General features: G+C 41.6%; 4 protein-coding genes across 4 annotated transcripts in view; 2 read left to right on the top strand and 2 right to left on the bottom strand.

Moving 5' to 3' along the window:
- LOC129745090 (uncharacterized) overlaps positions 1-25,668 on the bottom strand; it is a 167,398-nt gene that overhangs the window by 123,073 nt on the left and 18,657 nt on the right. Inside the window, exon 2 of the mRNA XM_055737925.1 lies at positions 8,614-8,928. Within this exon, the coding sequence (XP_055593900.1) occupies positions 8,614-8,928 (315 nt within the window). The remainder of the gene's footprint in view (positions 1-8,613; positions 8,929-25,668) is intronic.
- On the top strand, positions 9,633-10,308 carry LOC129745088 (adult cuticle protein 1-like). Its single transcript, XM_055737922.1, has 2 exons — positions 9,633-9,760; positions 9,833-10,308. The coding sequence occupies exons 1-2, from the start codon at positions 9,755-9,757 to the stop codon at positions 10,274-10,276; spliced, it is 450 nt and encodes a 149-aa protein (XP_055593897.1). The 5' UTR covers positions 9,633-9,754; the 3' UTR covers positions 10,277-10,308.
- Positions 20,827-21,451, top strand: LOC129745087 (adult cuticle protein 1-like). Its single transcript, XM_055737921.1, has 2 exons — positions 20,827-20,872; positions 20,946-21,451. The coding sequence occupies exons 1-2, from the start codon at positions 20,867-20,869 to the stop codon at positions 21,387-21,389; spliced, it is 450 nt and encodes a 149-aa protein (XP_055593896.1). The 5' UTR covers positions 20,827-20,866; the 3' UTR covers positions 21,390-21,451.
- LOC129745084 (adult cuticle protein 1-like) lies at positions 24,819-25,501 on the bottom strand. Its single transcript, XM_055737920.1, has 2 exons — positions 25,430-25,501; positions 24,819-25,356 (listed from the first exon to the last, which is right to left on the bottom strand). Exons 1-2 carry the CDS (start codon positions 25,499-25,501, stop codon positions 24,913-24,915), a joined length of 516 nt encoding a protein of 171 aa, XP_055593895.1. The 3' UTR covers positions 24,819-24,912.

Raw genomic sequence — 25,668 nt, 5'->3', positions numbered from 1 at the left:
CAGCAAAATAATAGTACCGGTACGTTACCTAAGAATTCTGTTCCCACACCCACACCCACACTAGAATCAAACACAAATCGCTAAAAATAAAATTTGCAAGTTTAAAGTCTAGTTCTTTTGCAATTAATTTAATAAAGTTTTTCCCTAGTAAAGTTCAGCTTTTTGTATTAATTTATGTGAAAGAATTGTGATAGTATTTTGTGTAAAGTTTGTTCGCGTAGGTCCTCCGAATACCCAGTAGTAAGCCGACTCTGAGACCCAGTTCGAGGAGTTTCTTGCTACTGAGCTAGCTTGACGGGATTTTTATTAGTTACAATTGGCACCCAACTACAACACACGAAAGGTAATCCGAGGATCCGAGTAGCATTAAAAAAATCAGAGATTTTTTGAACTAGCGGCGGGAGAGTACACAATCAATTTTAAATTTTTTAATATTGATTGTGTATGTCCTGTTCATTACTACTTCCGTTCAGAGTTACATAAAAAGTGATTTGTTTAGCTGGAAGAAGTGGCCGAAGTTTAAATTACAAAAAGCAGTTGAATTTCAGTTTAAGATCGAATCTAACTAGTTACCTGTAAACCTAAATGAACCCACACTAAAGGTCTTTGACCAAATAAAACACCAACACAAAAACCACATTTTTATTAAATTCCTATATAACTTTTAATTCTAAGCTCAGCACTGTGATATTTCTATGTTATTTATTGCTTATTAGTGTTGAGTTCCCAAAATCGTGTTTATAATCAGTGTTATTTATTGCTAAATAGTGTTCAAAACCCACGTTTATTTTAACTACTTTTAAATATTCCCTACTTGTGTTAAATTTGCCAATTTGTGTTATTTATTTATTTATTACATAATTTTAGAAAATCTGCCTGTTTTTAATTACTATTTATTAACTAATTGCTACTTATAAGAATTATGAGTCTGAATTGATTTTACTTAGTATCGTCGTAATATTCAAAGTCTGTCTGGATTCAAATAATTCATTTTAATTTTAATTTGTTCTTATTCTTAAATTTCTGATTTTGTTTCGTAAATTCCAAAAATGAGCTCGCAATTTCTAATGCAATATCGTTTCTTGAATGTGAACCATTTGCTAACGGATGAGATTGAACATGAATTACAAATTAGAAAAATTCCTTTTAAATCCGCTGAATCTCGTGACGCAAAAAGAAGGCGTTTAAGAATCAAAATGAAAGAGCAGCGTGAAAGTAATGATTTTGAAATAATAGAAATAACGAACCCGAATGAATGCGAAAAAGAGTTAGAATTGATTGATGAGAAATTGTCGGCTATTCGAAATCAATTAGAAAACAGAAAAGCAAGGAAGACCGACCTTCCAGTTTATAGAACTCGTTTAATTCATCTTTATGCCCGACTTAAACGATTGAAAAATAATTACAACGCAGAAGGGTTGGAAGTGACTGCATTAAGATTGCTTTCAGATCACTTTACACCCATGTCATCAGATGCCGAGAATAAACAAAGAAATGAAAACTTACTATTTCAAGAACTTACAAAGCTCAGTGTAGACGAGGAAAATGAAAAAGGTAATAGTGAAACAGAATCAGATGAAGAAGAAAATTTAGAAATGGAAAGAAGAAATCGTAGAATAAGAAGAAAATCGAGCACTCCTAAGAAAATTGATGATAAAAATACAGAGGAGTTGTTTAAGAAAATCATTGAAAAAGTTGATAGTTATCTAGAAATGAAATTGAGCAGTCTGGGAAGTGATAAGGCATCGCAGAATTCTTTAAACAATAAAAATAAAGAATCAATTCCCAAGAAAACTGAAATTGTAGAAAAAGAAAGAAGAATCGGTTTTGAGAATCCAGGGTTTGAAATTTATCACCCACAAATGGACTTAGAATCAGAATCGAATAACGAATGGTCAGATGGTAGTTTTAGGAACCGCAATCGCTCGCGTAGGCGTAGTCCACGTCCGGTAGCAGATTGGCGGTTGAAATATGATGGTAGAGACGAAGGAAAAAAATTAAATAAATTTGTCACTGAAGTAGAGTTTATGGCCGAAGCCGAATGCATCAGCAAAAAAGAGTTGTTCCGTGAAGCGATCCACCTCTTTAGTGGCGAGGCTCGAACGTGGTTCATGGAGGGTAGGAATAACCGTGATTTTCGAAATTGGGAAGAACTGGTAACAGAAATGAAAAGGGAATTCCAGCCCCCTGACATGGATTTTGTCTATGAGCAGCAGGCTATGCAACGAAGGCAACGTAGGGGAGAAAAGTTTCAGGAGTACTACAACGCCGTAATTGAAATTTTCAGCTTCATGGCGATTCAACCAAGTGAGCAAAGGCAGTTTGATATTCTGTTCGCCAATATGCGTACAGATTATAAGACACCATTAACAGTCAAAGGGATACGGACTGTAAAATCGCTGAAGCTTTGGGGTAAGAAGTTGGATGCTGTCAATTCATGGATGTATCGCCCGAAGGATCCCGAAATTCCACATAGAGCCAAGGTGCATGAAGTTAGTGTGACCGCTGACAGGAACCAGAAACCTTGGGAAAATCGCCGAAAAAGTTGGGAGCCCTCAATTAATGAGAGAAACCAGAACCGTCCGAGACAGCGCTATGAGCAAAGGTTCGAGAAACAGAAAGAAGATATTCCACAACAAGAATCTAGTAGAGGAAATTTAGAACGCAGGGTAGCAAACTATAAAATCCCAGACAAACTAGTTTGTTTTAATTGTCGTCAAAAGTTCCATCACTTCAAATCTTGTCTGATGGAAAAAGAAATCTTCTGCGAAATTTGCGGTTTTCATGATTTTTCTACTGAAAAATGTCCATTTTGCCAAAAAAACAGACTGCTATCGGCGTAGGAGGGCGTCGAGGGCAGCGTCGAACACCTCCCACAGTTTTTGTTTCGTGTCGACCCGAAATCAGCGAGTTAAAGGTAGAAGTCGTAGGTGATAATCGTCCGTTTGTTGAGGTAGATGTCTTAGGGATAAAAATGTTAGGTTTATTGGATAGTGGAGCACAGGTTTCAGTTCTGGGGTTAGGAAGCGAAAAACTAATTCGTAAGCTAGAATTGAAACTGTGTCATACATCCACAACACTATCGACAGCCGGTGGGCAAAATTTAGGCGTGATTGGATTTGTAAATCTCCCAATCAGGTTTAACAATATCACGAGAATTGTCACAACATTGATTGCACCTTCGATGAAGCGTAGGCTTATCTTGGGCATGAATTTCTGGAAGTTGTTTGAAATCGCTCCAGCTGTGCACAACATAGAAAATTGGGAAACGGAAATATTGGAAGTTGAAGAAGAACGACTAGAAGAAGAAGATATAAGGTTGACGAAGGAGCAGCAAAAGGTCTTAGAAGAGGTCAAGCAAAGTTTTAAGGTTTATACAGAAGGAGGAAAACTCGATTTTACTCCTTTGATTGAGCATAAAATTGAATTGGCTGAGGAATTTAAAAACGCTCCACCCGTCCGACTTAATCCGTACCCTTGGTCACCGGAAGTACAGCGCCATGTTGACGAGGAACTGGACCAATGGATAGCAGCAGGAGTCGTGGAAAGATCTAACAGTGACTGGGCACTACTGATAGTTCCAGTGATGAAGAAGACCGAAAACGAAGAAGGAGAGCAGACGGTCAAAGTTCGAATGTGCTTAGACGCCAGAAAGCTCAACGAAAGGACACGCAGGGATGCGTATCCACTACCTCACCAGGATCGAATCCTTGGACGTTTAGGAGCGTCTAAGTATCTATCGACAATCGATCTGTCGAAAGCATTTTGGCAAGTTCCTTTAGCCCCAGAGTCTAGAAAATATACTGCGTTTCGGATATTTGGGCGAGGATTGTATCAATTTAGAAGATTGCCTTTCGGATTGGTCAATTCGGCAGCATGTTTGGCATCTTTAATGGACAGGACTCTTGGATACGGGGAACTCGAGCCAAACGTTTTCGTCTATTTGGACGACATAGTCGTCGCAAGCGAAACGTTTGAGCAGCATATAGCCAGCTTGAAGGAAGTAGCTAGGAGATTGAGAGAGGCGAATCTTTCTATAAATCTTGAGAAATCAAAATTCTGCGTTTCTGAGGTTCCATATCTAGGATATATCCTTTCAAAGGATGGAGTGCGGCCAAATCCAAACAAAGTAGAAGCCATTGTTAATTTTGAACGTCCGTCTTCCGTGAGATCCTTAAGGCGCTTCCTTGGGATGGTCAATTATTACCGTCGCTTCATTGATGCTTTCAGTGAAGCGACTGGTCCATTAACTGACCTTCTCAAGGGAAAGCCTAAGGTGATCATTTGGAATGAATCGGCTGAAAGTGCGTTTGTAAATCTTAAGGAAAAGTTAATCTCGGCTCCAATTTTATCCAATCCCAACTCTTCCTTACCTTTCAAGGTGCAAACAGATGCCAGCGACCTTGCAATCGCTGGCATTCTTACACAGGAAGAAGGTGGGAAGGAGTTTGTGATTGCATATTTTTCAAGAAAGCTTACCACTACGCAAAGATCCTGGAAAGCAGCGGAAAAGGAGGGACTAGCTGCACTAGAGGCTATTGAAAAATTTAGACCGTATATTGAGGGGGTTAGATTTACATTAGTCACGGATTCATCGGCTCTTTCCTTTATACTAAACACCAAATGGAAACCTTCATCTAAACTGAGTAGGTGGAGCATTTTGCTACAACAACATGACATGATTGTTCAACATAGGAAAGGGTCAGAAAACGTAGTCGCGGATGCCTTGTCCCGATCGATGGATGTCCTTGAAGTCTCAACGAATAATGATTGGTATGCAAGGTTATTTAGGAAAGTCGAAAAATCTCCCGAAGATTTCATTGATTTTAAAATAGAAGAAAACAAATTATACAAATTTGTGCAGTCGGCTTCTGATGTGATGGACTACTTCTACGAATGGAAGCTATGTGTACCTGAATCATTAAGAAGACAAGTACTTAATGAGGAACATGACAACTCACTTCATCCAGGGTTCGAGAAAACTATTCAGAAGATAAAACTGCGGTACTTTTGGCCTAAGATGTCTTCTGAAATAAAGCGTTACATTCGAGACTGTGAGACGTGTAAGCAATGTAAGCCATCTACATTGTCTGCCGCTCCTATCCTGGGGAACCAACGCCTTACCAATAAACCATTCCAGATCTTAGCACTCGACTTCATCCAGAATATTCCTAGGAGCAAGAATGGAAATTGCCATTTATTAGTCATGATGGATGTCTTTTCTAAATGGACTATCCTTGTTCCTCTGAGGAAGATCGAGGCGAAGCTCGTGTGTAAGATCTTGGAAGAGCAGTGGATAAGGCGGTTTGGAACTCCAGAAATAGTAATGTCGGATAATGCTAGCACTTTCATTGGTAAGGAATTTCAAGCGCTGCTGAAAAGGAGAAAGATACGCCACTGGACGAACGCGAGGTATCATAGCCAAGCAAATCCTGTGGAGCGAGTTAACCGGACGATTAATGCCTGTATGAGATCATATATGCAAGTTGATCAAAGATTATGGGATACTAGAATTGCAGAAGTTGAAGATCTCCTTAATAGCACCATGCATTCATCGACCGGATACTCGCCCTACCGGATTCTATATGGTCACGAAAAAATGGTCACGGGCGACGAGCATCGACTAGAACGGGAAAAGAAAGAAATGACCATGCAAGAGAGGGATCACCTTCGTCATGAAGCTCAGGGATCGCTCGCAGCAGTAGTGCAGAAAAACCTGCAAAAAGCGGATGACAAAAATCGAAAAGTGTACAACTTGCGTCACAAAAAGTTTGCCCCTGCGTATCAAGTAGGGCAACGGGTGTACAAACGCAATTTCCAACTGTCGTCCGCTGCGCAACACTACAATGCAAAGTATGGCCCCGTATATATGCCCTGCACCGTTGTATCGAAACGTGGTAGTAGCTCTTACGAACTGGCAGACGAGCAGGGGAAAGTGCTAGGAGTATTCTCTGCTAATGATATTCGTCCCGAAAAGTAAGATTGGCAATCATTGGATGTTGCACATCCCATTATTATCAGTAGGTGCTTAAAAAAGTGGTGGATATAAATAGATTGAAAAAGTAGTACCGTAAAAGATCATGCGTCGTCCAATTTTGCAGAGTGCAAGCATTCCTGATTCCTAATAGTTTCGTCACATTTCGTTGTTTTGGTTCTTCGTTGAATTCTGTAGTTCGGTTTTCGTTAATTAGTTCCAATCCAATCCATGTTCACTTAGTTCAATCATGCACTTGTAGATAGTAGGTAAATATTCCAAGTCGATGTCCAAAGTACAAATCGTTCGTCCTCTAGTATAGTCCAAATATGAAACCATGAGTGGTTGTTTACATTGGGTCTTGTGGTGAATAGGAGGCGAATGAGAGAGTGAGATCCAGTACATGGGGGATCATTGGAATCATCATTATCATCAGTGGAGCTTTCGTCTGATGATTGCTGAAGCTCCTTCTTTGATGTGGCATCAGGTTGTATGTTAGCGTTTATGAAGCTATAGTAGAGAGCCCTAAAAAAAGGAAGGGAACAAAAGTTTAATTACTTTCCAAGAAAATGAAGAGTAAGATATTCCCTTAGAAGAAAGCGCGCTTCTATATATTCCGGAATCGAAATATAAGCTAAGTCGTCTACGAATCCTTCGCCTATGAGGTTATGTTTATCATCACTTACCATATCACTCGTCATCCATCGTAAAACCGTTACAATAATCAATCCAGCTGGCCACTGGACTGATTATACCTGGAACTTTATAACAAATCATAAGCCTAACAACATTAAAGAACGAATAAAAATAACTCATCTAGTGAAACAATATAAAAATTCAAATCAATCCACTCGTAGTTTTTGGTTCACATGCGGTAGATATAATAGTAGACTGAAGAGAGTTCCAGCGAGAATGCTATACATCCCAAGAGCTAAACCGATTAATGACAATTAAACGATATGTAGCAAAAATCACCACGAGTGATCAAAGACATACTTACAGGCAATTAGAATCACAAATTATGGCAAATTTTATTTGAAATTTTAGCTTTTAATTGAATCCACGATTTTAAACTGTTAGGCTAGGTCGAAAATTTGAAATTATAACTGCTACACACCACACACTTTCTTTTAAAGCGGCAACTTCTGAAGGTTATTCAATGATCTAACGCTAACTCTGTGAAGGGTTAAATAAATGATCAAAGCATGACATTTATTTAATCCGAGGAGGTGGATAGTGTAACCGTTCAGTTACAAAACCTCTTTGTTTTTTTTAACGGGTGCAATTTGCTTTAATTGTTTGTGCTTACTGTCACGATTCTTATTTTGTTTTTCTTTTAATTATTTTTGTATATTTTAATTTTGTTGTTTAAATGATGTAAATCTACAAATGTAAAACACTTATGATGGGGGTGGGGTAAGATAACAGTCCATTCTTAGTGGGTATTCGCCTCGCCTTCGCCGTGATGTCGACTATCGATGAAACATCTCGCCTTCGGCGTAAAGTCGACCATCGATTGGACATCTCGCCTCGCCCCAGATGCGAAAAGGCGAAAAGCCAGAAAGAAGGCGAAAAAGAGCTGTGTCCGGAAAAAGGGCATTCGAGTGCAGGCGTGCGTGTGTTGAACATCACAGGAGCATTTACCGAGTTAATTGTGAAACCGGAAGTGGCTTTTTGAGGGAAAACCTGTAAAAATCCCTAGTATTCTATCCTTGGATTTTCTGAGGACAACACACGCTTCGGCCTAGTAGATACTTGTATCTGCTACGTCTCACAGTAAAAGGAGCATCGAGTTCTCTGGCCTGCGGGCCATAAGCATTAAGGAGAACATTCCTCTCTCGGTTCGGTCACTCTGGCCAGATCCTGGACCGAACCGATTGTGCCAACGAGAGAAGACGCCTGTAGTTACCTGATTCTGCTCCAACCACCAATAGAGCCAGGTAGCGAAACTCGAAGGATCAGCTTCAGCCACGTGTCCCAGCAAGTTATTGAGGCTGCGGACCTATCATCACCCAAGAATACCCACCTGAGGTCACCTACCAGTTGCAACAGACACACCGAGGGTTCGCTACGAGCGGACAACGCAGACGACTTCAACAGCAGCACCAGCAAAATAATAGTACCGGTACGTTACCTAAGAATTCTGTTCCCACACCCACACCCACACTAGAATCAAACACAAATCGCTAAAAATAAAATTTGCAAGTTTAAAGTCTAGTTCTTTTGCAATTAATTTAATAAAGTTTTTCCCTAGTAAAGTTCAGCTTTTTGTATTAATTTATGTGAAAGAATTGTGATAGTATTTTGTGTAAAGTTTGTTCGCGTAGGTCCTCCGAATACCCAGTAGTAAGCCGACTCTGAGACCCAGTTCGAGGAGTTTCTTGCTACTGAGCTAGCTTGACGGGATTTTTATTAGTTACAAAGTTTTCCTAAAATTTAAAAGTTTCCAGGTGATATTCAATTTGATGCTATAACTACAACTTACAAGTGCATTAATTTATTGAGTGCGTTCTAAGCGTTATACTTGAGATACACAAATCAACAAAATAAGTCCAAAACATCAAAATTTACAGGTGCACATAAAAAAGCATGCATGTTCCCAAACACTCCAAAGCCAAAAACAGGAAAATCCAACTAACGTATACTCAATCTTCGGTCCCAGGTATTCGGCCGGCAGTACATCGGTTTCGCACAGCTGTTTGATCTTCGGTTTCATGAGCCGTATTTTTTTACGATTCTTGCCCTTCCGTTGGCTGTTTTTGTTGCCACCTCCTCCTGGTTGCCCTCCTGCTCCTGCTCCGGTGCCTTCCTGGTTTCCAGCCGATTGTTGGAAAATCGACGGAAAGCTCAGCCCTCCTCCACCGACGTTGCCGCCAGCCGTTCCGATGGCCGACAGGGAGGTGAAACCGTCGCTCCCCGCCAAACTTGCTCCACCACTTCCGCCCCCATCCAGACTGACAGCACAGACCATAGCATAAATGGAAGAAATGGAGTGAGCGAAAGAAGAAGGAAGAAAGAGAGAAAAAAACAAACAAACGCCGGTAAGCATAATTCGAAAATGAATGGGTTTTCGAATCGACACAATAAGGTGGTTTGAAGCCGGAGCTACTAAAAGGGGGCTGTTATTCGATTCCATTGATTAGGCATTTTATGCCATTTAGCCACGCTGATTAGCGCGCGGCAAACTGTTGACTTAAGGGCTATAAACACGTTTTGTTTTGGGCGGTAGGAAGGATGGCTTGATTTATGGCTTAATTGTGGGGAGATTTCCAGATAATTGTTTCAGATTGGGAAATTTGACATTCATTTAATTGAGATGTTCCAGTTCATGATTTAAATAAGCGCGTACAGAAGTAAGATTGAAATCAAAACACCATCAGCAAAGGTTCAGGTTACAGAGGTTGTTGTTTTGATTCCAATCCAACAACCTATCAAAAGCGTCACTAATCAAGTATGAAGAACAGGAATGGATGACGGTTATTTTACGTTTTTTAGCATGAAGCTAAGATATTCTAGGAAACCGGCCCCTTACTAGCACAAGTAGGTACAAACAATTTATTTCGCCGATCCAGTATCAACAAAAAAGTTGATTTCGTTTTTTTTAACATGTGAAATATTTGCCAAAAAAACTCATAGGGGGTGTGTCAAAAGAGAATGTTACCTATCAGCACGGACAGGTGAGAAGCTTGGTTGGGTTATAAAAGGATTCGGTTCCCAGTCGAAAATCAATCCAATTTTCAAGTTCAAACCCATCACAACCAACAACCCAAATCAGCAATCATGAAGGTAAGTTTTGATTTTTTCGAAAACCTTGAAACTTTTTGAAAAATTCTAAATATGTTTTTTCTTCAATTCCAGTGCATCGCAGCTGTAGTCATGATGGCCTTTGCCGTCGCTGCCAAAGCCCATTACGTTCCATCGGTTTACGCTCACCAAGTGGCCGTTGCCCCGGTTGTGACCTATGCTGCCCACCATGCCCATGGACCAACCGTTGTCCAGTCCAACGATCAACACCATGGATGGGTCCACCACCAGGCTCCAGTTGTTGCCTACAGCAGCGGACACTGGGATCACCACAATGTCCACCACCATCAGGTCCCAGCTGCTGTCAATGTTGTCCCAGTTGCCTACAACAACCACTGGGCCGGTCATCATGCCCATGCCGTGGCCGTTGCTCCAGTTCACCACCAGGAGGCCACCTATGTTGCCGCCAACCGTGGAGCTGTCCACAAGGCCCCTCTGGCTGGACACATCGTCAACCAGAAGTCTCTGAACTTGGCCGCTGCCCCAGGAACTCTGTAAATCTGTTCAATCTGTTTAAATAGCCAAAGTCTTCCGGATATATGTAAATGTGTTAAGAAAATTCTAACTGTCGACAATAAATTAGTGAAAAATATGTTTGGGTTGATGGTTTTGTTAGATAATGAACATTTTATGCGCTGATTCTCATGGAACTACTTGATACTTACTTACTTACTTACTTACTTACTTACTTACTTACTTACTTACTTACTTACTTACTTACTTACTTACTTACTTACTTACTACTTACTTACTTACTTACTTACTTACTTACTTACTTACTTACTTACTTACTTACTTACTTACTTACTTACTTACTTACTTACTTACTTACTTACTTACTTACTTACTTACTTACTTACTTACTTACTTACTTACTTACTTACTTACTTACTTACTTACTTACTTACTTAATGTTCCCTCGGATCCTCCTGTGCATAGGGCCGTGGTAAAAGACCTCCACTGTTGATGATCCGGAGCAAGCGTCTTCACTTGGTCCCACTCAAGGTTCTCGTCGACAGTTTGGATTTCGGCGGCTAGGCTCCGCCGCCACGAGTTTCTGTGTCAGCTTCTTCTCCGATGTCCTTCTGGATTCCATTCAAGCGCCTCTCTGCAAATCTCGTTCTCATCTCTTCACAGCGTGTGGCCAATTCATCTCTACTTATGTTCCAGAATCTCAATTTCTAGCGCCCTTTGATGACATCAGCGATGTAGTTCCTCATTTGAGATCCAGTTGTCAGACCACCAAGCGCGGATGATATTCCACAGGCAGCGGTTTACAAATACTTACAGTTTTCGCGTCGTCACCGCATATGTGCACCAAGTTTCGCACCCGTACAGCAATACGGATTTGACATTTGAGTTGAAGATTCGGATTTTTGTTTGTAGAGCAAATGCAATTCGGGCCTTTTTGATTCAGGTTGCGATGTCTTTCTTGGTACCACCATCAGGCGTTATTGTTTTGCTCGCCCAAAAACAACCGGATATGCAGAGCAAACTCGATGACCTCATCGAAAGCTACAAGGCAGCAGGTCTCAAAGTCAATGTCGGAAAGGCCAAGTCGATAGAGATCAACACAAGAAATCCTTCCAGTTTCATGGTAGCTGGGCAACAAGTTGAGAAAGTGGAGTGCTTCCAGTATCTTGGTAACCAGGATAGAGTCCTTGAATTCGTTGATTTGTTCCAGTATGATTCGTAACGTTGTGATGTGGTCCACACATGATCGTCCGGATCGGACGCTTGTTGCCGTCGGAGTGTGGCGTCGATTTTCTGTTGGGTCCTGATCAGGATTACTTTGCAGAGTACTTTGAGGGTTGTACAGATCAAAGTTATGCCTCGCCAGTTACCGCACTCTGTCAGGTCTCCTTTCTTCGGAACCTTTACGAGGATACCTTGCATCCAGTCGGCCGGGAATGTTGCAGTATCCCAGATGTCAGCGAAAAGACGATGCAACATTTGTGCTGACAAGGCAGGGTCGGCTTTCAGCATTTCAGCAGGGATGCAATCGATCCCAGGTGCTTTGTTGAATTTCATGTCTTTGATTGCCGCTTCTATTTCAGCCAGCGAAGGCGCTTCCAAGTTGACGCCATTAACACGTTCGTCGCCACGTCACCCATATTCGGCAAACGGGTGTATTTCCTGGGGGGCCCCGTCACATCAAAAAGCAGGTGACGCTCTCTTACTTGAGTTAACCGCTCAGCTTCGCCACACGTTTCAAATATGGGAGTTCTCCCTCTTTGCTTTCTCTCTCTGAAAATTTCTTTGGGCCCGGCTAGCAAATCTACCAAAATGAGCGTGGCGACGAACGTGTTAATGAGACTTACTGTTGGCACTTCAAGCTGATTGTTCTGTTGGCCATTGCTATTCGTGACTCGGAAGAGTTGTTCGAAGTGCTCAGTCCATCGTTTGAGCTGATCTGTTCGATAGGTCAATAACTGACCTGCTCGGTCTTTTAGCGGCATTTTAGCATTAGTCCGGTTAGGCGGCGAGAAATACCATAAAGTAATCGGATATCTCCATTGGAGGCAGCTGTTTCTCCCTCTTCGGCTAGAGAGTTTGTCCAGGCTTTCTTGTCTCGTCAACAAGCTCGTGTAACTACCTTTTCCAGTTCCGCATATCGCAAGCGGGTGGCTGCTTTGGCTGACCCGGTACATGCCTGCTCAATTCCGATTTTCGCCTTTCTCCGATCATCGACCATCCTCCAAGTTTCATCCGACATCCATTCACTTCTTCTTCTTCCACAAACTTTACCGAGAGTACCATGGCTCATCGTGATAAAGGCATTCTCAACCTCTGGATTCTCCAACTGGCGGACGTCGTATCGACACCCGACTTTCTCCTCGCGCCGTTGGACACGCGCAACTCTCAGTCGTATTTCGCCAAGGACGAGGTGATGGTCAGATACAATGGCTACGCTTCGTTTGTTGCGGACATCAAGAAAGCTCTTTCTCCATTTTCGGCTGATGCAGATGTGGTCAATTTGATTTTCTGTTCGGCCATCTCGGGATACCCAAGTGACCTCATGTGCTGGTCGATGGGGGAAGAGCGATCCACCGATCACCATGTTGTTGTTGCCACAAAATTCTACAAACAGCTCTCCGTTTTTGCTCATCTGTCCTAGGCCATGGCGCCCCATGATGCGCTCAAGGTCTTGATTGTCGGAGCCAATCTTTGCGTTGAAGTCCCCAAGTGGATTTGAATGTCACCCTTCGGAATTCTCTCAACCACGCTGTTCAATTGACTGTAAAACTGCTCTTTCTCCTGCAAATCGGCAACGTCAGTTGGCGCCTAACACTGGACCATTGTAAGGTTTCTAACCCGTGTTCTAAATCTTGCTACGATTATTCTTTCGTTTATTGGTTCCCATCTAATGAGAGCCGCGTAGGCCTGCGGGCTTAACAGGAAACCAACTCCTTGTTCCCGAGTAGCGTGTTCTCCTCGTATGCCAGAGTAAAGCAAGACTTGCCCGGATTGTGTCTTGTGTTCTCCAGTATTAGGCCAACGGACTTCGCTCAGTCCCAGAATTTCAAGCTTGAGGCGGCTAGCCTCTCTAGCAAGTTGTTCCAGTTTGCCTTGTTGGGCAAGGGTTAAAACGTTCCAAGATCCAATTCGTGTCCGTGTTTTCATGCTAAAAGTCGTCGCCAAAGTTCCAGGTCGGTCATTTCTTTCGGATTCCGTAACAATTTCTGAATCGGGAGCAGTAGGTTGTATGAATGTTGTATGTTGGTAATCCACCATGGGTGCACGGATTCACCGCAGTTTCTGCCAAAGTATGGGTTCACATGCATTCCTTAGATTATATTAGGTTCGACAAATCTCCAATGCAGCGCGCCACCAAACCCGGACCCCATGGCTTCGTATGAACTGTTATGTAGTGAATGTATTGCGTGTGTTGATGTAGGTATATTTTGGAAGAACGAATCAAGAATCGGGAGCAGTAGGTTGTTAGCCTAAAGCAATATTCCGAAAATCAATCATTTTTGATCAGCCATGTGTTACTGCATTCAGAGCAAAAAAGTCGAAGCAGTAAATTTTTCCTTCTTCAACCAAATTATATAAACAATCATACATGACAACGACGCTTCTGTATTTGAAACATTCCCGCAAAACATGATATGGTAAAGAAGGACGCAGACTATCAGCAACGAACGTCTCGATGGTGATTGCCTTCCTTGATGGTTTTCAACCTTCTAGGATCACAACTAATGTGTATCAGTTCTGAGCGATGCGTAAAGATTACAATATGATTTTTTATTTTTGCTACGGCTTTTTTCAACATGTGGTCCTGGTATTTCTTCAAATTTTCCTTCTGAGACATTCATGATCGTCTATCAATAACGAACATTATCAACAGTGATGCGAGGATAGGCGTTATTGAATGATTGTGGGAACGACGTTCAAAACTTATCATCAAGTATGTCGATCACATTTGAAAAGCCACGTGACGAATAGAAACGGTAGCCCCCGATGGAGCATGGTATTTTTTTATGTATCTAGTTAGTGTTGATGTTCGACAAATATTCAACGGATACGTTCACCACGTGCGTATCACAGCACTCGGAGGTGTAAGTATTCTGGCTTGAAACCAATCCTGATTGCTTTTCTTGAGCGATTTTCCGAACATTGGCCTAAAGTCCCTATCCCGCGATGGGGCTGCCATCTTGGACTTAGCTGGCGGGAGCCGCATTTCATAAATTCAGCCGCTTGCTGCAAGACAGACGCTGTTTGAGCCGCCCCTGACCTGGAGAACAGACGCGTGCGTCCACCTTCTCAGTCTGCATGCGACAAAGCATCCACCGGGGTTGGCTACCCGATCTCCGCTTAGGTTACTTGCATCCCAGCCGGTACCACGGGGAGGTAGAGATAGGAGTTGTGAATAAGAGGTGATATGACCACTATGGGGTCTCCACCGTTTACCAGCCTTACCAGCCTTACATCCCATTTGATAAAATAGTATCAACGAAAAAGTGAAATAAGTCCGTGAAAACGAAATAATATCTTTACAAAATGCGTCCGAAATAGTGATAGGTAGCGTTCATTCGGGCAGTTTCGGAACTCAAAAGGATTTGAAGAGCATTGAAGTTCGTTGATAGGTTGAAGAGGATCTAAATGAGAAGTTGGTTTCGGTTAGCACTTCGTATGAAATTAATGTTCCAGTGATTTTGTTAAAATTAGGTTTAAATGCATCATCGAGAAGTTCGAGACAAAGCTTACATGCGGCAGAGAATGCGTCGGTTAAGGTGTTGTGTAGAAAAATACATTCCCCACTTTCGTAAGGTTGCCATAGCGACGCATGTGAATGGCCTGGCTTGCTGCGATCTAATTATATTGTCGCTATCCGATTTGTGTGGTTATTACAGCGGGTAAAAGATAAGTTTTCCACTTAAATTTATTTTGGAAATACGAGGCGCACGCTTCCAGATCTATAACACGTTGACGACGCGGTTCGGCGTGTTGGTCGGTTAGTGCATTTTGATGGTTCAAAAAAGAAATTTCCTGTGGAGGAATTAAAAAGCTGAGTTGTAAAAACCAAGTGGATTGTCTGAAACTTTTTGATGAAAAATCACTAAAGGAATATCGAGAAAGGAAAAAAAATTGCCAGCAATCCCAATTCGGCTTAACCGGAAAGTGTTAAAATCGAGGGTTTTGGAGATTGTGTGTGGTATATTTTTTTTTGTCGAAAATATTAGGTATATCAGGCAGAAAGATTGAGGTGTCGAGAGTTCCTGTTGTGGGATATTTGAAAAGTGGGGCTCGGAATAAAAGTTTAGGTGAAGTTATTTTGTGTGTTAATCGCGATTGCCGGTTAGCTAAATTTGTATTTCGCGCGGTGCGAAGATCCTTATTTGTGGAAAAATGCGTAAGATGAAGAAGCAGCACCATGAAATTGCCCATGGAAATACAGTGAATAGTTATATCGCATTTGGGGGAGTGTATGAATGTTCAAGAATTCATAGTTTGAACGTGTGCTGAAGAAGAAATGCGGATTGGTTTACGCATTAAACTGTATGCTTCACGTAAAAACGGTCGCCCATTGCAATGATCGCATACGGAAAACGTAGGAATTGATGAATCCTAACTGAAACGGATTATAAGTCGGTAAATAGAGCTATAGCTTTAACACAACTGGTAAGATTTAAGGTTGAGTATGAAAAGGTAAGAGTTCACGGAGAGGTAAGATTTCATAATGTTTCAACAATTTCATTTATTAAATAAACTATTTTTGAACGGACACTCAGTTGCCAGCTGGGCAGGTATGTACACGTATGCGGAATACCTGTCGAAGATTCACAACACTAGAAATGGTATGAATTTTATACGGTTGCGAAACTGATTGTATCGTTCTTCAAATAACACATACACATACACGTAACACTCATTACATAAAAGTTCATACGAAGCCATGGTGTCGGGTATGTGGTTGTTTGCATTGTAGATAGGCCGAACAATTGATCTAAAGAATGCAAATAAAAGCATACGTTGGCGAAACTGCGGTGAATCCGTGCACCCATGGTGGATTACCTATCCCAGTACCAGTAGGTTGTTAGCCTAAAGTCCCTATCCCTAAGCTGGCGGGAGCCGCATTTCATAAATTCAGCCGCTCGCTGCGAGACAGCCACTGTTTGAGCCGCCTCTGACCTGGAGAACAGAGCCGTGCGGCCACCTTCTCAGTCTGCATGCGACCAAAGCATCCACCGGGGTTGGGTACCCGATTTCCGCTTAGGTTACTCGCATTCCAGCCGGCACCACGGGAAGGTTGGGATAGGAGTTGTGAATAAGAGCTGATATGACCACTATGGGTTCTCGAGTTGCATATTATCAAAGATATTATATCTATCAAGATACCCGGCTAAAAAGATTTTCGAATAAGTAGTCTGGGACATCGACACGTTTGTTTACGGTGCTGCCACTCAACGAAAAAGTCTTCAAGCTTTAAACTTGCATACAAGTTTTAAAACGAGCAAGTTTTGCATGCGACCATCAAAACTACGAAAATATTTAAAATAAAACGTTACTTAACTTAAACGAGATTTTTTTTAAAGGAAACTTTGGCTTCGATTTTTTTCTATTTGCTTGGTTCGTTGGATGGAATGGATTTCGTTCGACTGTCCGTTCAAGTAAGGTATCGGTGAACACTGATTTCGTCAATAGGGCCAATTCTGGAGAAAATTGCAATCGCTATTTCCTCCGGTAAAAAAAAAATTAAATTTTGTACCGAATCTGCTTGTGTGATTTTCTGTGGTCAAAACGAAAACAAATTTAATTGCAGATTTTGCGAAAGCATGTTATAGAATTGCAGCTCTTCGTTCGATGGAGTTGCCAATCAATAATTCAAAAATGAAAAGGAACTCCACAAAATGCTGAAGAAATCAAGTCTGAACCAACATGAAGTACACTAATCCATGAAAAATAATAATGTCACAATAAGATTTCTTCGCCATTAACAGCTTTTTTAAGGCAACCTAATTTTATTTAAAAAAAATAGAAATATATTGGCAGCAGCTTCAGGCTCCAACATTCTTAGCTGTTGTACACTTATTGGCTCCAGCCAGACGTAGCGAGCGCAGCAGACCACTAACATGGAGATAATGGCGCAGATCTAGCTGAATTCTGTTGACGGGACCGTTGCCTCAGATGATCTTCCTGAGCCTGGAGCTTCCTAAATGCTTCTATCATCTTCGTTTGCCTTTCTTGAAACAGTGGCGGCACTACAACTGATAGCAACAGCTCGCGCTTTACGGCTCCCTTTTCAGCACCCGAACATTACGAACGCGGAATATTTCTCAATAATTTCTGAATAATATTACAGTCGGAAAATTTTTCTAGTCCTGAAATTCAAATGAAACCATCTGTCAGAAAAAGGATTTTGCGATTGCCAATAATCTCGTAAAAACTTTATTTGTTTTACCTGAACATATTGGGAGCTTTTCCCTCAAGTAACAAGCTTCATGGTTACAAGGCTGGAACCATTTGTCTGATCGGAATCCATCGATGCATCGTCGTCCATTTTCTGCCCCATAGGCACTTTCGCCAATGGTTCCGGTAGATTCTGAAAGAACAGATTATTTTAAAGTCAGTTACTTATACAAATCTGATTAACTACTCACCAAATTTAGTTTCCTCCGGAGAAGTAAAAATGTAAAGATTTAAACGAGCAAAATCTTCGCGATGTAAACAATAACGCCGACGCATACTATTTTATATTTTATGTAGAAGCGTACTTGATGATTTTACAATTTTGAGGTTGAAGTCTTAATCGCCAACTTAAAATTGGCGCTAGTGTTTTGTCCCTAAAATTTCATGGAAGCCGATAGTACCTGATATTATCCACCATTTGCCAGCCAAAACATATAATCAGTATAAGTAGGTACTAGATCGCTACCTGGAATGTCCTTTCAGATTTACTAAACTAGTACATTTTTAAGAGACCTTCGAGATACAATTATGCTAGGTTTTGATATTAACGAAATGTGTATCGAGTCAAGGAAAGTCACGCGCGCGAATGACCATGCTGATAAGGTGGAAGCCTGGCGGGTTGAAAATGTGTCAGTCGCATGGTAGCCTGTGAGGCACCAGGAAGCACCTCACAGTAATGAAGACCTTGCTGCGCTAAAGCAGGGAACTGGCGCCATGAACCATATATTTTCCTAGCAACTCGTGGGACTGAACATGAATATAAACAACAACAACACAAAAAAAACAGAAGGAACGTCGAGACAACTGACGTTAAATCGGACGAAGCCAAAGAACGCAGATGGAGGTCTTTGCTAAGAGAGGACTCCTTAGGTCTCCTCTACTGAGCGAAGTAGTAGCTGGGAAAGAGATTGGCAAGAAGCGGAGAGAAGCCCGACCGCAAAAATTTCCACTGAAAAACTCAGTAGTTCCCAGCAAAGGGAGCAGGTCCTAGTTGTGCACCATGGGGCATCAAAAAATGTGGCTTTTTGGAGGCAACCGACATGTTTGACAAGATGCAGGAGTTTGAGCGAAGTACCAACAACGTGCACACGCACATCAAGACCTGGGTGCCAAAATTGATGGAAGCAATATTGGTTGTTTCTATAGGAGCTTCAAAGGGGTCCAATTCAAGAAGAACCGCGAAAAGAGATCGCAACTCCTCCATCGTAAACGATTCCTCCAAAAAAAAAGGAAAGGGTACATGGTTCTGCCACATTTCTTCATTTTGCCCTAAACTATTGCCCAATATTTCTCGATGGGACGAAAATCCGGACAGTTTGGTGGATTGATACTTTGTTCAAAAAAATTGTTCCTGTTCTCCTTATACCACTTATCGACATCCCGGCTGTAGTGGCAGCTTGCCAGGTCCGGCCAGAACTTCACCGGACCTTTGTGGGACCGAATGAATGGCAAAACCCTCTTCTGGGGACATTCTTCTTTGTAAACTCCATTGTGTCCCCAGTGATGAAAATCTTAGTCTTCTTCCCACAACTACAGATCCCTTGCCAAATCATCAACTTACGAGCAAATTTATCTACGAATCTAATCGCAACATTCCCTTTGTCCAAAATCCATTTTGACGTAAGTTCCGTCGTCCATCAAAATGCATTCGTTGTACTTGGTCAACACTTTCTCGTACAACTTCCTTGCCCGGGTTTTGGCAACCAGGTTTTGTTTCAGCGTCCTGTTGGGGTGTTTGCTTGCATGATACGACCGCAAGCCTTCTAGCAAACAAATTTGTCGAGCTGTACTGTGGTTCGTTTTGAACTTTTTCGCCAAATCACGCAAGGAGATTCCAGGATTATTGTGAACTGCTCGAGTTACCTTTGCTCGCAGCTTCCGGTCGTATGTTCCACTTTTAAGCCTGGTTTGTTTTGCTCGATCCACCATAAGGGTCTCCCGGTAGCGTTGCAGCACCGAATTTACAGTCGATTTTGGATATTTCAGGAATTTCGCGATCTTTATCCCTGACCACGTCGGTTTCTCTACGTGAGTATGCAGAATTTTCTCTCGCCTTTCGCGTTCCATCGTCGATAACTTTTGACTGACTGATTCAATCTTGATGAAATTTTCACCACTAAGTAAACAAACCATCCGGATCAAAACACTGTCAATAGATTTGCGATGTGACAACTAGGGGCGCTGCAGTAAATGGAAAGATGCGATCAGATTCTATATGAAACAGACTTTAATTATAATTCAAACGACTTAGATAGATTTTACTTTTGAAGTGTCAAATTGACACTCTAAGTCGAAAAAGGGAGATTTTTTATCCAGGCTTCCAGGGTTCGTCCATAAAAAAAGTAAAGATGCAATATTAAAGAACTTTTGAATTCATTTAGGGTCCCCGAAGAAATTTTTGTTTTTTGAAGCTTCTGAAAAAAGTTACAAGCATTCAAACTTGCAATAGTGTCAATTTGATTTTTTTTTGGGTCAATCTACAAAATAAATATGGTCGGTTTTCAAAATTCGATCATGAAATTTCCCCCATAAATCCATTGCCAACCTAATGCACATGCAGACATGTCGTAAGAACAGTGTAATTTTGGGTTAAGTTAAAAAATATGGATGTACAAACCCTATTCCAAATTGAATACCTTATGTAAGCCTGATAACAATCTCAGTTTCCGAGGTTTTGATTCTCCCGAAAAAGCTTTTAAAAAACATACAGGATAATACTGGTGACCCATTCAAGTGAAGAACAACGCAATAAAATACCCACCGATTAATCAAACATTATTAAGGTATCTACCTATGTACTTTGATGTGAAACTAGATCAAAGAGCAATCGAGATAGTAACGATTATTTAGTTCTTCTACACTTCACAGTAGGTTATCTTAATAGAAGACAACCTAGTACCAGGAAGTGAACAAGTTTTATGTCCCGCAAAAAAGTGCGAAACTGGTTTAATGGTCGCAAAAAAGTTAGTCCGTAATCATTGTTTGTTTTTGCTTTGTTCGCCAAAAAAAAACTTCTCTGGGGGTGTGTCAAAAGAGAATGTTACCAATCAGTACGATGTCGATCATTTGGAAGAATGAAATTGGGATATATATAAAAAGACACCTTAGATGTCCCAAAATCAATCCAACTTTCAAGTTCAAACCCATCACAACCAACAACCCAAATCAGCAATCATGAAGGTAAGCTTTGATTTTTACGAAAACCTTCAAAGTTTTTGGAAAATTATAAACCTTTTAAATTTTAAAATTTCAGTGCATCGCAGCTGTAGTCATGATGGCCTTTGCCGTCGCTGCCAAAGCCCATTACGTTCCATCGGTTTACGCCCACCAAGTGGCCGTTGCCCCAGTTGTGACCTATGCTGCCCACCATGCCCATGGACCAACCGTTGTCCAGTCCAATGACCAGCACCATGGATGGGTCCACCACCAAGCTCCAGTTGTTGCCTACAGCAGCGGACACTGGGATCACCACAATGTCCACCACCATCAGGTCCCAGCTGCTGTCAATGTTGTCCCAGTTGCCTACAACAACCACTGGGCCGGTCATCATGCCCATGCCGTGGCTGTTGCTCCAGTTCACCACCAGGAGGCCACCTATGTTGCCGCCAACCGTGGAGCTGTCCACAAGGCCCCTCTGGCTGGACACATCGTCAACCAGAAGTCCCTGAACCTGGCCGCTGCCCCAGGAACTCTGTAAATTGATCTTTTAGCCAAAGTCTCATGGATATGTGTAAATGTGTAAAAAAAATCTGTCGACAATAAATTAGTGAATGTTTGAAAATTGATTTTTACATTTTCTAGAACATTTTCTGGAAAAAGCCTTCAAGAGTTCGATTTTGAGAAACCTCTTCTATTCTAATGTAGAACGATATGCCAAAAGACTTACAATCCTATAGATTCAAAATTTTGTAGATAGGAGTATCTGTAAAAAATTATCCATCGTTCGTTAAAGCGAGAGAGTTAAGTTTTATCTGGATCTGTAGTTTCTGCAGCTTAGAAAGGTTTGAGTGATTGATATTGAGAGAGTCAATTTGATTTCCTCGATAAAGATCCCATACAGCATTGTTGCTTCCATTTAAAAATTTGGTTTGGAAGTTGCAATCAAAGACATGAAGTCCAGCAAAGCGCCTGAGATCGATTGCATCCCTGCTGAAATGCTGAAATCCGACCCTGCCTTATCAGCACAAATGTTGCACCGTCTTTTCGCTGACATCTGGGATACTGCAACATTCCCGGCCGGCTGGATGAAGGGTATCCTTGTAAAGGTCCCGAAGTAAGGATACCTGACAGAGTGCGGTAACTGGCGTGGCATAACTTTGATCTGTACAACCCTTAAAGTACTCTGCAAAGTGATCCTGAACAGAATCCAGGAGAAAATCGACGCTACACTCCGACGGCAACAAGCTGGATTTCGATCCGGACAATCATGTGTGGACCACATCACAACGCTACGAATTCCGGGTTTGAGAGAAACTAGTCCATCTCAGTCTTTTACCACGGCCCTATGCACCGGAGGATCGGCGCGGGATCATTAAGTAAGTAAGTAAGTCCATCTCATCGAAGCACAGTATGAGGCATTTTTCGTTTTGTCTGAACCAATCCCGGTAACTGCTGGAGTGAGACAAGGATGTTTTTTATCACCGATATTTTTCTCATCGTAATGGATGAGATCTTGACTGGATCGATTGAGTGTAGACCAAACCGAGGATTATCGTGGAATCCTCCGACAATGGAGCAACTGAATGACCTTCACCTGGCAGATGATATTGTTTTGCTTGCCCAAAGACTCCAATGCAGCAGGTCTCAAAATCAATGTCGGAAAGACCAAGTCCATATCAAAACAGAAAATCGTTCCAATTTCATGGTAGCTGGACAACAGGTTGAGAAAGTGGAGTGCTTCAAGTACCTTGGTAGCCAGATTACGCCTGATCTGATGGTGGTACCAAGAAGGACATCGCCAGATTCTTTACGAACTAAAATTCGAATCTTTAACTCAAACGTCAAATCCGCATTGTTGTACGTGTGTGAAACTTGGTGCACATACAGTTGCGTTCAAAAAAGAATGAAATCGCGTGAAGCTGCACATCCACTTCCAACTTTGACAAGCTGCCATTTCTCTCTCGGTTGATATTTTTTCATGAAAATTTCACAAAATTTAGTTCAACTATCCAACGAACACCCTTCAAAATTTGAAGTCTTTACAATGCCGGGAAACAAAGATACAGCTTTTCCCGTAAAAAAGAGAAATTTGGAATTGCTTCACTAAAAATGCTGTATCTCTGACAATTTTCATTGAAAAATCTTGAAATTTGGTCCAAAGATGTAAAAATGTTTTATCTAATACCAGGCCAAGTTTCGTCAAAATCGATGAACGTGATCAGAAATGGTGCCGGGTAGAAAATCAGGTTCATTATCGCCCAGCAGACGATTTCATTCTTTTTTGGACGGATGTTTGTATGGAAAATATCGTAATCCATGTATTCTTGGATTTTTCTTTCACAAAATTAAAATTTATTACAAAGAATGTTGTAAATTGATAGGAACTTTATTCGTGCTTTGTTTCGGAAGAGAAAATGTTTCAACAGAGTTCAAAATAAGAAGAACAGAGTTTCAGAAATGACTAGCTAATTATACCAATAAACAAATTTAAAACACAATTACAGCGAGTGTTCTATTTGTTCTTGTGTTTCAATACCAGCTCTGTTGGAACAATTTATGTTTCTAAACAAACCACGAATGAAGTTCCTATCAATTTACAACATTCTTTGTGATAAATTTTGATTTATTGAAAGAAAAAATCAAGAATACATGGATTACGATGTTTTCCATACAAACATCCGTCCAAAAAAGAATGAAATCGTCTGCTGGGCGATAATGAACCTGATTTTCTACCCGGCACCATTTCTGATCACGTTCATCGATTTTGACGAAACTTGGCCTGGTATTAGATCAAACGTTTTTCCATCTTTGGACGAAATTTCAAAATTTTTCAATGAAAATTGTCGAAGATACAGCGTTTTTGGTGAAGCAATTCCAAATTTCCCTTTTTTACGGGAATAGCTGTATCTTTGTTTCCCGGCATTGTAAAGACTTCAAATTTTGGAGGGTGTTTGTTGGATAGTTGAACTAAATTGTGTGAAATTTTCATGAAAAAATATCAACCGAGAGAGAAATGGCAGCTTGTCAAAGTTGCAGGTGGGTGAGCAGCTTCACGCGATTTCATTCTTTTTTGAACGCAACTGTATGTGGTGACGACGCGAAATCTGCAAGTTTTTGTGAAACGCTGCCTGTGGAACATCATCCGCGTTTGGTGGCCTGGCAATTGGATCTCAAACATGAAACTTCATAGCCGGTGTCATCAAAAGGCGTTTAAATTAAGATCCAGGAACGTAAGTAGATTGTAGATTGGGCACACGTTGCGAAGAGATGAAAACGAAATTTGCAGAGAGTCGCTAGACTGGAATCCAGATGAGCATCGAAGAAGAGGCACGCCCAGAAACTCGTGGCAGCGAAACTAGCCGCTGAAATCCGCACAGTTGACGAGAACCTTGGCTGGCAGCAAGTGAAGACGCTGTCTCCGGATCGCCAGCAGTGGAGATCTTGTATTTGAACCCTATGGGTCGGTCAATCGGCGCCGGACCCTTAGGTAGGTAGGTACCATTCCTGACGAAATTTTCACCACTAGGTAAACAAATCAAAGAAGATCAAACCAAAATCACTATCTCAACGAAGTAACGACATACAGCGATTGCCCCTAGCGATTGCTTGTATCATCAGCGATCATCAATACGCGATTTGGCCAATCGGAAAACAAAATCGCTTTTCGGCGCGGTGATAAACAAAATTCCAATGATCGAATTTTTAAAATCGAACATTTACATTTTGTAGATTGATTCAAAAAACTGACCTGTGCAAAATTTTAGGATAATCCTACCTCATTTAAGGGTGTCTCAAAGCAACCAGAGTTTCGGTTTATTGACCCTTAAAAATCACCAAAGGAAATCGTAAATATTGAGATTTGATTGTTGACTTAGAAATACATGAAACGTCGAGATTTGGTGTTATCTTCAAAATACATTTCCAGGGGCTTGGCTGCCACCCTTATATACAAATTACAGACCAATGCTTGATTTGAAATAATAAAATTTATTTACTGTCGACAATAAGCTTCATACACACAATCACACATTTCCAGGTAATATTGACTAGTAGGGCTCCGTTTACAAAGTTCCTGGGGCAGCGGCCAGGTTCAGGGACTTCTGGTTGACGATGTGTCCAGCTAGAGGGGCCTTGTGGACAGCTCCACGGTTGGCGGCAACATAGGTGGCCTCCTGGTGGTGAACTGGAGCAACGGCCACGGCATGGGCATGATGACCGGCCCAGTGGTTGTTGTAGGCAACTGGGACAACGTTGACGGCAGCTGGGACCTGATGGTGGTGGACATTGTGGTGATCCCAGTGTCCGCTGCTGTAGGCAACAACTGGAGCCTGGTGGTGGACCCATCCATGGTGCTGGTCATTGGACTGGACAACGGTTGGTCCATGGGCATGGTGGGCAGCATAGGTCACAACCGGAGCAACGGCCACTTGGTGGGTGTAGACCGATGGAACGTAATGAGCGTTGGCAGCGACGGCAACGGCCATCATGACTACAGCTGCGATGCACTGGAATTTAAAAAAAAAACATTTTTTGAATCTTCCAAAAAGTTTCAAGATTTTTGAAAAAATTAAAACTTACCTTCATGATTGCTGATTTGGGTTGTTGGCTGTGATGGGTTTGAACTTGAAGTTTGGATTGATTTTGGAACATCTATGACGCCTTTTTATATCCCAACTTAGTTCTTCCAACCGACCGATTGAGTACTTAAAGATAACATTCACTTTTTTGACACACCCCCAGGAGAGTACTCTGTTGAACAAAGCAAAAAAAAAATTGATGCTGACAAACTGGATATTTTTTTTTTTTTGGTCACTAAA

This window comes from Uranotaenia lowii, chromosome 2 (assembly GCF_029784155.1).
Source record: "Uranotaenia lowii strain MFRU-FL chromosome 2, ASM2978415v1, whole genome shotgun sequence".
NCBI lineage: Eukaryota > Metazoa > Arthropoda > Insecta > Diptera > Culicidae > Uranotaenia > Uranotaenia lowii.
The sequence above is the reverse complement of the archived record's forward strand: the minus strand, read 5'-3'. Positions and strand labels throughout refer to the sequence as shown.

Excerpts from the sequence above, each read along its gene's own strand:
- LOC129745084 (XM_055737920.1), bottom strand. The coding sequence starts at position 25,501 with ATGTTCCAAAATCAATCCAAACTTCAAGTTCAAACCCATCACAGCCAA. Across the intron at positions 25,357-25,429 it reads CCAAATCAGCAATCATGAAG|TGCATCGCAGCTGTAGTCAT; the intron begins GTAAGTTTTAAT and ends TTTAAATTCCAG.